The 14,908-nt window shown below is 48.0% G+C and overlaps 1 protein-coding gene across 6 annotated transcripts in view; it reads right to left on the bottom strand.

Annotated features, from left to right (window-relative positions):
- ZNF385A (zinc finger protein 385A) overlaps nucleotides 1–14,908 on the bottom strand; it is a 182,469-nt gene that overhangs the window by 69,754 nt on the left and 97,807 nt on the right. For 3 of the 6 annotated variants that reach the window (XM_088661283.1, XM_035099939.3, XM_035099957.3), the window contains exon 2: nucleotides 13,362–13,546. In XM_088661283.1, the coding sequence (XP_088517409.1) occupies nucleotides 13,362–13,546 (185 nt within the window). The remainder of the gene's footprint in view (nucleotides 1–13,361; nucleotides 13,547–14,908) is intronic. The other 3 variants (XM_035099965.3, XM_088661285.1, XM_035099949.3) reach the window with 2 other exon arrangements.

The following is a 14,908-nucleotide window of genomic DNA, read 5'->3' as shown; positions in this document are numbered from 1 at the left end:
GTTATTGTGAAGGTAAAGACAATCAGGGGAGTCCTCCAGGACTACCGCTCTCATCATCCCTGGCCACTGGCCATACTGGCCGAGGCTGATGGGAACTGGAGTCCGACTACATGCAGAGGGCACTCCCTGAGTGGCAGGTGTGGAAGAGAATTCATTAAAAAGTTTACCTTCTCCATGTTGCAGAGCTAAGCAACTCTACTATTTGCTGATACTGCTGCAAGAGAATTTGCTGCCCTGCACAGCGGGGTCCTGACTCTCTAAACCTTAAGGGGGACTCAGCCTGGGACAGATAGCCCTCCTGTTGCTTCTTATTTCCCAAGTATAAAGTCATCGCTGCCTGGACATCCGCCATTCCAGACAGATATGTCTGGAGAGCACCCACCATGCCAGCAGGGACATACAAGGGCTGTGGCTCCTCCTGCAGGCAGCTGCCTGGCAACACAGGAAGGAAACCCACTTTCCCCTTATTCTTGTACTTTTAATACTGGGCCCCCAGCACCTAAACCAGGTTGCTGAAAAGCTGCAGAACAGTGAGCGCAATCTGCAGTGGGAGAAGTAGCAGGCGTGGCAGTTTAACCCTTTACCCAATTCAAAACACTTTCCCTTGCAATGTGGCAAATGTGCATTCTAGGAGTTTTTTGGGGGGGCAGGCGGAGAGAAGGGGGAAATGTTAACCAAGAAAAGGGTTAATGGCCCACCTGCTGTTTCTCTGCTGCAAACCTTGCCCCCTCTGCCAGCACTTCTTGGATTTAAAGCTTTAGGTCAGGGGTAGGCAACCTAAGGCCCATGAGCCACAAGCGGCCCACAGGGGTCGTTTAACCGGCCCATGAGTCACCCCCAAACTGAGCCGCCCGCTCAGCGAGCCCGCACACTGCGCTAAACCAATACAGCACAGCATGGGGACTTGCTTCCTCGGTGCCGGAAATCACGTCTGTGCAGACACAGATGCCGGAAATTGCGGGTGCACGCACTCACACATACCCATGATCCATTCCACGGAGGGGGCTCCGCGACAGTGAACTGGCCCAGGCAAGGTAAACCTTGCCGACCCCTGCTTTAGGTATGGTCTAGCAGGGTTTCAGCCTATTGATTACAGGCTGCAGACTTAATCTCTCTCTCTCAATCTATCTCTGTCTCTATTTCTAACTATACAGTATCCAGATGTGATTTTTGGAAGGAAGGTAGATGGGATCAAAATAAACCCCCAAGTCACTCTAAAGGGTCTCTTGCCTTCCCTGCAATCATGCAATACAGCTTTCAGAGGGGTAGCAGTGCCAGGTTCTTGCAGCAAAAACCACCTAAAAGCTTGTGGGACCTTCAAAGACTAATAAATTTAGGGTAATTCTAAAATGCAGGTACGTGTATGACCCAGATCGAACACCGCTCCCATGTCTTCTCTACCAGCGCTATTATAGGACTCAGCAATGTCCTCTACAACAGTGGTCCTCAACCTTGGGCCTCCAGATGTTTTTGGCCTACAACTCCCATGATCCCTAGCTAGCAGGACCAGTGGTCAGGGATGATGGGAATTGTAGTCTCAAAACATCTGGAGGCCCAAGGTTGAGGACCACTGCTCTACAACACCAGGAGTTCATCTGTCTGCACATCTTTCAACAAGATATATATCCTCATCTGCCAACAACGTCCTTCTACAGGCCCATTCCTACGCAAAAGTTGAAATGGCAATATTGAGAAACCAGCGGAGGAATATTTCAACTTCCCAGGCCACTCTGTATCTGACCATAAGGGGGCCATACTGGAACAAAGGACCTTCAAAGGAAGACTGCAGCATGAAACTGCTGAATTGTAATTCCTCAAGAGGTTCCGAGAGAGAGAGAGAGAGAGAGAGAGAGAGAGAGAGAGAGAGAGAGAGAGAGAGAGAGAGAGAGAGAGAGAGAGCAAATCACTTTAAAAAAAGTGGAAACGAAATTGATCATCAATTCAAACCCTAAAAGGGGGGAGAGGGAGAGAGAGAACCCTTTCAGTGTAAACATTGTCACCTGAATGTGATTGGCAGGTGGGCTTCAAAGGGCCATTGCATGAGCACCAATCATTTCACTGGAACCAGCTGTTGGAGCATTACTGAAAAGAGGAGCAGGCAACTCAGATGCATAGCTGGGCAAGCCATGTGTGCTCTGCAACAGGTGAGGTGCAACCATAGCTGCTAAGTTTTCCCTTTTTTAAAGGGAAATTCCCTTATGCTGAATAGGCTTCCTCGCGAGAAAAGGGAAAACTTGGCAGCTATGGGTGCAACCAGAACAGGGTGACTGGAAGAAACCCAGTTCCTTACTGAATATACACCCCAAAAAGTGTGGCAGGGAGGAGGAGGAGGAGGAGAGGGCAGCCGCAATCTTTGGTGTAAGAAGACGGCACAATGCGCACCAGAGAGAGGAAGAAAAAGAGGGGGAGAGATCCCCACCCCACCCCACCCCGCTTTCCATCTGTGAAATGTTGGGGGGATGTTTGCAGTCCTTGGGACAAGATACGTTTGTGACATGTGGCACTGTAGCAACAATCTCGTGAGGCATCTTCCATGCACCTAGGAGAGACACTTAATACGCATGGAACAGCTAATCCACACCACATCGGATCTGCATAAGCACAGCAGGCTCCTCCCCCTTTGCTGATATCTCATTACCGGGGATTTCACAAACATCCAAAGCTCCCAAAGGATTTCTTATCCCAAGTGAAGGTTGGGTGAGAGGGGGCCATAGAGCCACACTCTTCCAAACTGAGTGACTTCCCCGCTCCCTGCTGCCAAAACCTTTTAGCAGCATAAGCATTCTGTGTGTAGAAATTAAACAGGCGAAACTCATCCTGTCCCTTCTGATAGATGCCAGGAAGAGATTAACCTGGAGCACTTCTACCTTTTAGACAGCTGTTAAAGGCGTTGAAGCCCTGCCAGGAATAAAAATAATAATGAAGGTAATTTCACTCCACAGGTGACCGGTGTGCAAGATAGACAGTGGGCGCAGATGGACAGCTCCATCCTCTCTGTTGGTACCTTGGAGTGTCTAAAACAGTGTTTCTTAAACTTGGGTCCCCAGTTGTTGTTGGACTACAGCTCCCATCATCCCCAGTTTGAAAAACACGGGTCTAAAACATGCACAGGCAACCTGTTGGACTCCAACTCCCATCAGCCCCAGCCAGCGCCCAGGGGTGATGGGAGCTGTAACTCAACAAACATCTGTAGGGCCACTGGTTACCCATCCATGAGCTTACTTGCATGAATATTTTTTATTTTAGGCATGTAGATTACCCAATTAGGGACGTGGGTGGCATTGTGGGTTAAACCACAGAGCCTAGGGCTTGCCGATCGGAAGGTTGGCGGTTCAAATCCCCGCGACGGGGTGAGCTCCTGTTGCTTGGACCCTGCTCCTGCCAACCTAGCAGTTCGAAAGCATGACGTCATAGAATCATAGAGTTGGAAGAGACCACAAGGGCCATCCAGTTCAACCCCCTGCCAAGCAGGAATCACCATCAAAGCATTCCTGACAGATGGCTGTCAAACCTCTGCTTAAAGACCTCCAAAGAAGGAGAAGTGCGAGTAGATAAATAGGTACCGCTCCGGCGGGAAGGTAAACGGCGTTTCTGTGCGCTGCTTTGGTTCGCCAGAAGTGGCTTAGTCATGCTGGCCACATGACCCAGAAGCTCCCTTGGCCAGTAAAGCGAGATGAGCACTGCAACCCCAGAGTCGTCCGCGACTGGACCTAATGGTCACGAGTCCCTTTACCTTTTAGATTACCCAATTACCAGTTGCATGTAGATATCTATTGCCAGTTGCCCTGGGAGTAGAGAACAGGGGGAAAGCATCCTCTGACGTCTGCCAAGAGCCAAAGGAACAAGGACTGCGGTGGCAGTTAAGGAGCTATATCTGAGGACCTAGCAGTTCGAAAGTACATCAAAATGCAAGTAGATAAATAGCTACCGCTCCAGCGGGAAGGTAAACGGCGTTTCCATGTGCTGCTCTGGTTTGCCAGAAGCGGCTTTGTCATGCTGGCCACATGACCTGGAAGCTATACGCCGGCTCCCTCGGCCAATAATGCGAGATGAGCGTGCAACCCCAGAGTCGGTCACGACTGGACCTAATGGTCAGGGGTCCCTTTACCTTTACCTTTTTATCTGAGGAGAAAGACCACAGCTTAGTGGTAGAGCATCTGTTTTGCATTCTGAAGGTCTCAGGTTCATTCCCCAGCATGTCCAGATAAGGACTCCATCCCAAAGCCCCAGAAAACTGCTGCCAGTCAATGTAGAAAATACTGAGCAAGAGGGACCAATGGTCTTCTTAACTCTGCAGAAAGCATCTTCCTCTATTCCTACCCAAGCAAGAAGACCAACAAGGAAAGACCAGAAGAGCTGCAAATGGGTATAAAGGCAAGTTTGTTCTAGTCTTGCCATTTTTTACTTTGTAAGCTTGAAGGCTGTCTGTCTGTCTCTCTGTGCGCTATTTTGGGAGAGAGTATCTGGTATGAAAAGCAGGATAAAAATATAATTAAATCTCAGGATTGGGCACTTGATCAGCCAGGAAAGACATAGCCCAGGCATAGGCAAACTCCGGCCCTCCAGATGTTTGAGACTACAATTCCCATCGTCCCTGACCACTGGTCCTGTTAGCTAGGGATGATGGGAATTGTAGCCCCAAACATCTGGAGGGCCGGAGTTTGCCTATGCCTGATATAGCCAATCAACTGGTCCAATAATGGTCAAGAATTTAAACATTAACATTTATTAGAACAAGAACAATAATCACCAACAGACACTTGTAATAACTTGCAATGATTTGTTGGATTTTTTAAAACTTAAACAGCGCAAAGGTAAGGGTTTGTTTTTTAAAAAATAAAAATAAAAATGTGAGCAATGTGATTGACCTTCTCTTTGTCTTTCATCCCGGAACACTAGTTTCACATTTTATAAAATAATAAAACATAGCAAAAGAAAAGAAATTATCATTTCAACACAGCCTTAAAGATGTTACGCAACGTAACAGCAGGCCAATTTTGCAAACATCATGTATTCATAGAATATTGATAATACTGGGCTAGTCAATTGAACAGCGTGCCAACCCTAATATATCAGGCCTTGCTCATGCCAGCATCTGTTTCATCTTAAAAGTCAGGAGTTGAATCCAGGAAATGTGCTTCCCAAGAAGACTGAATTATCCACAGAACATATCCACTGCTCTATTAACTCAAGGGTGGTGGTATTGATGTTGTTGTAAGATAAGGTACTTGCTGCCCTGCGGATAATGATTCTGGGTGAGGCCGCTTCCAGACTCTGAAGCAGAGGCAGAGAAACTGTGGATCTAATTGGACCCCAACTCCTTCCAACCCCAACCAGCATGGTCAAGGATTATGTGAGTCGTGGTCCAATGACAACAAAATCCTTCTTCACCACTGCTCTTAAGGGCTGAAGCAGTGTGAAAGCTTGTTTTCAGGGAGGGATGCAAGCAATGAAGGCAGGAGGGCGAACAGAAGAGTTTTGACAGCTTGGAAGAGAGATTGGACAGGCCAGAAGGTTAATTCATCTTGGAAAAACTTTTCATCTTTGGGGAGAGCCAAGAGCAATTTTGAGAAAGTCTGTTTTTCTGTGCAAAGAGTACCAAAGTCTGTGTGCTCTGGTACTCTCTGGAATAAAGCAACTATATTCCCTGGAGGGGGAAGGGAATAGAAGACGCGGGGGGGGGGGGAGTCACTAGAACAGAGCACCAAAGATTCTTTGGCTAGTCATGCCCCAGGACATCCTGATCCCCACCCACCTTCAGTGTAGCGTTATTTGGGGCCAAACTTCATGTAACTGAAAAGATCCATCGTTAGATTTTCTGTCATGTTTATTTTTACTTAATGCAGCTGTGCAGAGTGGAGGCACTTGAAATTTTATCTTTGCTTAAATCAGCCCCCTCTCCCCAAATCTTAGCCCAAAGCTGCCATTAGATTATATCTGATTCCCCCTCCCCCCTTTTGCAGGGACTAATTATCATTTTGCTAGGGAAGAGGTGATTTAGATGGAGGAAATTGGCAGGAAGAAACAGTGCTGCCCCCTCCCCCAGCTCCAAAAAAAATATCACAACCCCCATCTCTCCATGGTTGCATTTAAATAACAATCACAATAAAAACACCACTCTGGGAGATCTCGATTGTGGATTATTTGCTTCATGTGCAGCCTGGCCCACAGGATTCCACCTGGGAGTATTTTGACCTGGGGAAGCAAGTGATGAGAGAGAAAATGAAGGAGGGCTCCTTGGCTTTCGCCAACATGGGTGTTACACAGTGTTGGAAACTCAAATATATAATCTAATCACCAAATGGCACCTTTAACCTAGGTTGCGGTCACCACAATGGAATATCTAGGCGCCGGCCCCCCCAAAGCGGTGGTGGTTGTTGTGGTGGTGGTGGTGATGGTGGTTGTTGTGTTGTTTCCTTTTCTATTACCACTGTATATTTTAAAGAACAAATTTCAAAGCGGTATGCAACACATTAAAACATCAAATAAAACAATCCAGAATAAAACTAATTCAAGCTTCAAGGAAAATATTTCAGATCCTTCTCTAAGTGACATTTTGTTCTCCCAAGTTGCCAGCCTGGAATCCAGAGACCTCCACATGGTCACAATTGGACCCACATCAGTCGCAAAATGCACATGCGCCTGGCTAATTTCAAACACTGGTCTTACAAGCAATATCTTGAAAATCAAGCCAATATAAATTATATATATAATTTATTATTTATACCCCGCCCATCTGGCCGGGTTCCCCCAGCCACTCTGGGCGGCTTCCAACAAAACACCAAAATACAGAAATCCATCAAACATTAAAAGCTTCCCTAAACAGGGCTGCCTTAAGATGCCTTCTAAAGGTCTGGTAATTGTTGTTCTCTTTGACTTCTGGTGGGAGGGCATTCCACAGGGTGGGTGCCACTACCGAGAAGGCCCTCTGCCTGGTTCCCTGTAACTTATATATATTTGCAGCCCGTTTTCACTGTGGGGTTATTAGAGGCATGCCAATTTCATTCTCAGGCAGGAATTTAGGACAAACAGGAAGCCCGGCAGGGTGGGCGCCTTCAGCCTAATTTCATGTGACACTGAACCCGACGGCACGTGGACAGCTAGCAGGAGAGAAAACAGTACAAAAGGGGGTGGAGAGAGAAGCAAAGGGGGGCACCCAACTCACGTTTGTCTCTCTCTCTACTCACCACAGGCTCTGGCAGCCCTCAAAGGATTACCTTGGAGGGAATGTGGGCCTCAAGAGGGGGAAAAAAGTAAAGTTTTTCCACCCCTGAGTTAAATTCTGACCTCTCGCAGTGAAGAGTCAAGCTCTTAATAATTGAGGTCTTAAGTGGCCTACTTAACACACTAAAGGAAACAGCAGGCAGGTGTGGTTTTCTGCATCAGGTGCACACATGGCATCCCCTATAAAACCTGTGAAAGTCTTAGTCATCTTTAGGAGGACTGTACGGATATGCCATGGGGACCCCCAAGTGTATGTGTGGTTTAAATACAAAGGGGGGAGGAGGCTCCCCTCCTTTAACAGCACAGCATGGGCCAAATGGGTGATGGGTTGTATTTCTGGATTTCATGCAGGATACGGCATTTGTGCCTTTAAGGATAGAGGTATCCGGAGTGTAAAGTTACCAGTGCTGCTACTTTTCCAGTTTCAGTCCCGGTGCTGCAGTGACAAGGGAAGCGGCCCTTGCAAGAATCCTCTCTTGCAAGCATTTCTTTAAAACCAGAGGTATAGGAAATCTGGATATCACAACCCGATTCTTCAGAAGGAGGAGGAAAATGTAAGCCTTTGGAAGCTCAGGGGTGGGGGAAGAATGTCAGAACAGGCCAAAGCTCAAGAAGAATAGAATGGCCAGAGATACTTGGTATTGTTCTTGATGGCTTATCTGATTTTAAAGACATGGCAATTGTATATCATGCAAGCTTTGGATCTGCTCTGGATTCAGTTTAGCCCTTAGCCTGAATTCCTTTAAAACCAAGTGCTTTAGGGGACAGCTAGATGGGCTGGGCTGGGCAGAGACAGGCTAGCTTTCTGCAGATTTTCTATGGCATCATCAACCTGGTGTAGGGGAAGGCGATGGGGATGAGCAATGTTTGAAAGGGGAAGCAAGATTGTAAGTAGGAATGTTATCCCACACATTTAAAGCCAGGCCAAATGGTCGAATCTGGATTTCAAAAGGTGGGTTCCCACATTCCGGTTTGTAATTTTAGGCCGCCCACCCACCCAAAAGCCCATCATGCCAGCTCAATTACAGTAAAACATGGCTGGAAATAATGCGGAAAAATTCCATGTAGCACTAAGGAGATTGTTCTATCAGCACAAGCTTTTCTGCTTGCCTGATGCAAGCTTACTCTCCAGGTGGCACAAGGTAGGTCAGTGCATCTGACTGTTAACCAGAAGGTCAGTGGTTCGGGCCCAGGCCTGGGGCAGGATTCCTGTATTGAAGGGGGTTGAACTAGAGGTCCTCCAGGACTCGTCCAACTCTAGAAAGATTCTTTTGTGAGATATTTGATGGGAAGCAGTTCACAAACAAAAGTAAATAAAGTCGAAAAATAAACCATCAACAATCCATCTTAGCAAAGTGACAAGAGTAACAATGTGGAGGTGTTTTGTTGGATTGTTTCCTTGACGTGGGTGGGGGAGCTCAGTTTGCAATTGGGAGATCCTGGGTTCAAATCCGTGCAGAACACAAAGCAGCAGCCTCAACCTGACATACCTCTCAAGGTTATTGTGAAGGTAAAGACAATCAGGGGAGTCCTCCAGGACTACCGCTCTCATCATCCCTGGCCACTGGCCATACTGGCCGAGGCTGATGGGAACTGGAGTCCGACTACATGCAGAGGGCACTCCCTGAGTGGCAGGTGTGGAAGAGAATTCATTAAAAAGTTTACCTTCTCCATGTTGCAGAGCTAAGCAACTCTACTATTTGCTGATACTGCTGCAAGAGAATTTGCTGCCCTGCACAGCGGGGTCCTGACTCTCTAAACCTTAAGGGGGACTCAGCCTGGGACAGATAGCCCTCCTGTTGCTTCTTATTTCCCAAGTATAAAGTCATCGCTGCCTGGACATCCGCCATTCCAGACAGATATGTCTGGAGAGCACCCACCATGCCAGCAGGGACATACAAGGGCTGTGGCTCCTCCTGCAGGCAGCTGCCTGGCAACACAGGAAGGAAACCCACTTTCCCCTTATTCTTGTACTTTTAATACTGGGCCCCCAGCACCTAAACCAGGTTGCTGAAAAGCTGCAGAACAGTGAGCGCAATCTGCAGTGGGAGAAGTAGCAGGCGTGGCAGTTTAACCCTTTACCCAATTCAAAACACTTTCCCTTGCAATGTGGCAAATGTGCATTCTAGGAGTTTTTTGGGGGGGCAGGCGGAGAGAAGGGGGAAATGTTAACCAAGAAAAGGGTTAATGGCCCACCTGCTGTTTCTCTGCTGCAAACCTTGCCCCCTCTGCCAGCACTTCTTGGATTTAAAGCTTTAGGTCAGGGGTAGGCAACCTAAGGCCCATGAGCCACAAGCGGCCCACAGGGGTCGTTTAACCGGCCCATGAGTCACCCCCAAACTGAGCCGCCCGCTCAGCGAGCCCGCACACTGCGCTAAACCAATACAGCACAGCATGGGGACTTGCTTCCTCGGTGCCGGAAATCACGTCTGTGCAGACACAGATGCCGGAAATTGCGGGTGCACGCACTCACACATACCCATGATCCATTCCACGGAGGGGGCTCCGCGACAGTGAACTGGCCCAGGCAAGGTAAACCTTGCCGACCCCTGCTTTAGGTATGGTCTAGCAGGGTTTCAGCCTATTGATTACAGGCTGCAGACTTAATCTCTCTCTCTCAATCTATCTCTGTCTCTATTTCTAACTATACAGTATCCAGATGTGATTTTTGGAAGGAAGGTAGATGGGATCAAAATAAACCCCCAAGTCACTCTAAAGGGTCTCTTGCCTTCCCTGCAATCATGCAATACAGCTTTCAGAGGGGTAGCAGTGCCAGGTTCTTGCAGCAAAAACCACCTAAAAGCTTGTGGGACCTTCAAAGACTAATAAATTTAGGGTAATTCTAAAATGCAGGTACGTGTATGACCCAGATCGAACACCGCTCCCATGTCTTCTCTACCAGCGCTATTATAGGACTCAGCAATGTCCTCTACAACAGTGGTCCTCAACCTTGGGCCTCCAGATGTTTTTGGCCTACAACTCCCATGATCCCTAGCTAGCAGGACCAGTGGTCAGGGATGATGGGAATTGTAGTCTCAAAACATCTGGAGGCCCAAGGTTGAGGACCACTGCTCTACAACACCAGGAGTTCATCTGTCTGCACATCTTTCAACAAGATATATATCCTCATCTGCCAACAACGTCCTTCTACAGGCCCATTCCTACGCAAAAGTTGAAATGGCAATATTGAGAAACCAGCGGAGGAATATTTCAACTTCCCAGGCCACTCTGTATCTGACCATAAGGGGGCCATACTGGAACAAAGGACCTTCAAAGGAAGACTGCAGCATGAAACTGCTGAATTGTAATTCCTCAAGAGGTTCCGTGCTATCGCTAGCGGATTGAATCAGCACAATCACACTGCTTACGTTAATTGGCATACCAATGCCAGGATGTCTGTGCTATCGTCACATCTGCCTGCCTGTTTATTTTGTGAATGGCCACTATTAAGGATATAATCATCACCATCTGTACCCTCTACTGCATTTCATTTCCTTCTGACCGCACTGATTACAATTATACACACCCATATTCCTGCAGCTCGGAATAACACTTCATGCATCTGATTAAGTGGATTGTAGTCCAAGAAAGCTTATTCCATTAAAAAAGAAAAATAGCCTTTAGGGAGCCAGTACAGTTTCTCATCTCTCTCTCTCTCTCTCTCTCTCTCTCTCTCTCTCTCTCTCTCTCTCTCTCTCTCTCTCTCTCTCTCTCTCTCTCTCTGTCTTACCAGCAGAGGTCACTCCAACATCGGCAAAGAGACCAAATGTCTAAACACACCATCACCAGCTGAGAATACCTGCCTCCCTCCGTGCAGGAATAGGAATGGAGTCACTGCAAAAGAGCCCGATTACTGCTCTTTAACACATACACGTCTTGGTTCCTAACCAATGACCCAAACACAATCACTGATCTCCAGCTGCCCCGAGATGCTGACAAGAATTCTTCACAAGGCGGCAAATCATTACTAGGCCTGCTCACATGGTACTTCGTATCTTAAAGGCCAGTGAAGAGGAGGCTGCCCTCAAAGGTGTACAGCAGGGACGAGGAACCGGTGGCCTTCCATCAGCCCCAGCCAGTGTGGCCAATGGTCAGGGATGATGGGAGCTGTAGTCCAGCAACATCTGGCGGGGGAAGGGGGACAGCTTCCCCATTCCTGGCATACAAGTTGAGGTGGTCCAATGGGCAAAAGAATCCCTCAGGGTCCCTTCCAGCTCTACAATTCTATGATGCACCATTCATGCAGTGGATATGATCTCCTCAACCCACATACATTAAAGGCTACATTCCTTCACGAGAGCCAGTGCGGTGTAGTGGTTAAGAGCGGTGGACTCATAATCTGGTGAACCGGGTTCGCTTTCCCGCTCCTCCACATGCAGCTGCTGGGTGACCTTGGGCTAAGTCACACTTCTCTGAAGTCTCTCAGCCTCACTCACCTCACAGAGTGTTTGTTGTGGGGGAGGAAGGGGAAAGGAGGTTGTTAGCCGTTTTGAGACTCCTTAGGGTAGTGATAAAGCGGGATATCAAATCCAAACTCTAGATCAGTAGTCCCCATACTAAGGACCGCGGGCCGGATATGGCTCGAAGGCCTCTTTTATCTGGCCCACGACGCCCCACGACGCCCCCGCCTGCTCTTAGCGGCGCGGCTGCCCACTTCCGGGTCGGATGTGTGCCGGAAGTAGCTTGCACGCATTTCTGGCGCACTTCCAGGTTGGAGGAGGCCTGTGCGCATGTGCACAAGCCATTCCTGGCGCTCCTCCCACCCAGAAGTGCACCGGATATAGCGCACTCCCCTGCCCTCCGGCCCACTGCGCGATCTGTGCAGCAGGCACCGGCCCGAAGCTGGGTAAGTTTGGGGACCCCCGCTCTACATCTTCTTCCTCCTCTTCTTCTTCTTCTCCTTCTCCTTCTTCTTCTTCATCATCTGTTTGTATTAGAACCTTCACCTCTTTGTGGTACCAACCTGCCATTACAGTGGTACCTCAGTTTAAGAACAGAAATAGTGTCCCGGTTTGAGAACTTTACCTTGGTCTAAGAACGGAATCCAAATGGTGGAAGGGCACCGGTGGCGGGAGGCCTCATTAGGGAAAGTACACCTCAGTTTAAGAATGGTTTTGGTTTAAGAACGGACTTCCAGAATGGATTAAGTTCATAAACCGAGGTACCACTGTCTTATTATTTTTTACTAGCCTGACAAGACAGACTGAAAAACTAGCAAACTTCCAAAGCCAGCAAAACTCCCAAACAAGGCTAGTGAGTCCCAATTTCCCTACAGAACCTGACTCCCAACAACTGGCTGAAGTCTACCTGCAGCTTATCCATTTTTCTGCTGCAGCAGTGAGTGGGCAGAGGCAGGAGACCATTGACCAAGTGGCAAGATGCTATGGAGTGCATGTAAACCTTTGATGAGCCAGTTGTTGTCCTCCCCTCCCCCCACACACACACCGACAGAAGCATGATACTTAATCTCAGGGTCATGGGTGTGAGCCCCACGTTGGGCAAAATATTCCTGCACTGGCACAGTTTGGACTAGATGACCCTTGTGGTCCCTTCCAACTCTGCAATTCTATGATTTGGGATTTCTTGTGATTTAAGGAGATGTGGTGCTGCAGCCTCCTTAAGTGAGCCATTTGAAGTGTGTGCTTAAAGCAGGCATAGCTAGCTTCCCTGGCTGGGATCTGCGTTCAGATCTCCCCTGGTTGCTGATCCATTTGGCTCGCCCACCAACCCCAGCATGGCCCCCAGCCAGCCCCCACCTGACTGCCTTCAGAACACGGTGCTGATAAAGCTAAGGTTGCAGCTTCGATCCCCGTATGGGACAGCTGCATATTCCTGCATTGCAGGGTTTGGAGTAGATGACCCTCAGGGTCCCTTCAACTCTATGATACAACCTGCCGTGGGCTCTCTGGCGCCACCTGCTGCTGATCTCCCTGCCTTCCACCCTACCAGTCCCAAATGGGCACCAGCTTCCACATATCTCCAGAGCTAACATAATCCCTCCCGCACCCTCATCTGTGAACCCTGGGTGCCTCACCTGGCATTCCCAGGGGCCAGGTGTCCAGGTCAAAGCCCCTTTCTCTGGTGGGGGCAGAGGAAGAGAAGAAGGAAAGTAGGAGGAGTTATACAAACAGTCCTACCCGAGCCTGTACCTCCTGGGCCGGAAGCAGCCACGGCCTTACCGTGTTGAAACCTGCGAAGAGGCCCACGGCCGGCTGCGCCTCCATAGGGAACGACAGGAAGGGCTTGAGATCGAGGGGTTGCTGCATCATGGCAGGTGGTGGGCGCAGGATGGCCGGGATTGGGCCCGCCCGGCTCAGGCTGCCTAGGCAAGGAGAGACAAGGGGGAAGCATCAACAGTTTGCCCTGTGATGTGGGTGATGCAGAGGGTCAGGGTAAAGGGCAAAGGAAAAGAGGCTAGGACCAAATTGTTTTAAACTTGCACAAATTTTACAAACGAAAAAGACTTTCTCAAAGAGACTTGTGAAGTTAAAAAAAATGCAGTAACAACAATCCATGAAAGTAGCAGCAACGAATGCAAATGAAAGCTTAGGCTGAACAAGAGCAAAAATGAATGGTTGAAGATTTAAATCCAGCTATTTTCAGCAACGCTGGACATTTCCAAAGAGCACAATAACTGGTCGTTGCACATATCAATATCTCAAACTTAAAAACATCCAAATTCCCAGACAGCCTCACATTTCAAATCTGCAGAAAACTCATCTCAGACTATGCGTTTCAGATCTGAGCTTGAATCCAACAGTATTTTTTTTAATTTGGGGAGTGGGATTGGACTAGAGAAATATTTTCAAGTTAAACACAGATTTTGAAGGGTTTTGGTGGGAAGCATTTTATGTTCCTTTGCAGCATAGATGAGATTGGCCCATTTTATTCTCACGCACCACAATCTTGCAAAGTAGGTTATGTCAGTTACTGTGGACTCAGTGCTGCTCCTATTCAGCGCATAAACACACAAATCTGGTATAAACAGCAACTCCAGATTAAACGGGTAAAATATAGGGTGGCATTTTGACGAGGACGAGGTTGTGTGTGGACACTGTGCAGAACTTGCGTGCCCAGTCAGCACCAAGTCCACAATAAATTGCTGTAGGGAAGCACTCAGAGAGACATACCCAAGCAGGCTTCATGCTATTTGAACCCTGGGTCTACTCAATGCTGTCCAACATAATGTTCACTACATTACAGCATGCTGAATTGAGCACACACGTGCTAGCTATGTGTTTCATGCACATATCCGCCGAAGAAAACCAACAGCATAAATGAGAGTTGAGTTTGAATAATAATAATAATAATAATAATAATAATAATAATAAATTTTTATTTATACCCCGCCCTCCCCAGTCAAAAACCAGGCTCAGGGCGGCTCACACCAACAAAACCACAATAAAACCTAAAAACAATTAATTAAAATACAGATTAAAATACAGTATTAAAATTTAAAATGCAGCCTCATTTCAAGTAGTCCATAAATCCAGGCCATGAGGGAGGAAAACACAGGAGTCAGGCTAAGTCCAACCCAAAGGCCAGGCGGAACAGCTCTGTCTTGCAGGCCCTGCAGAAAGATGACAAATCGCGCAGGGCCCTGGTCTCCTGTGAAAGAGCGTTCCACCAAGTTGGGGCCAATACTGAAAAGGCCCTGGCTCTAGTAGAGGTTTGCAGGTTTGCA

Source organism: Zootoca vivipara, chromosome 2 (genome assembly GCF_965207765.1).
Source record: "Zootoca vivipara chromosome 2, rZooViv2.hap1.1, whole genome shotgun sequence".
In the NCBI taxonomy this organism is placed as follows: domain Eukaryota; kingdom Metazoa; phylum Chordata; class Lepidosauria; order Squamata; family Lacertidae; genus Zootoca; species Zootoca vivipara.
This window is presented reverse-complemented; position numbering and strand designations above follow the sequence as displayed.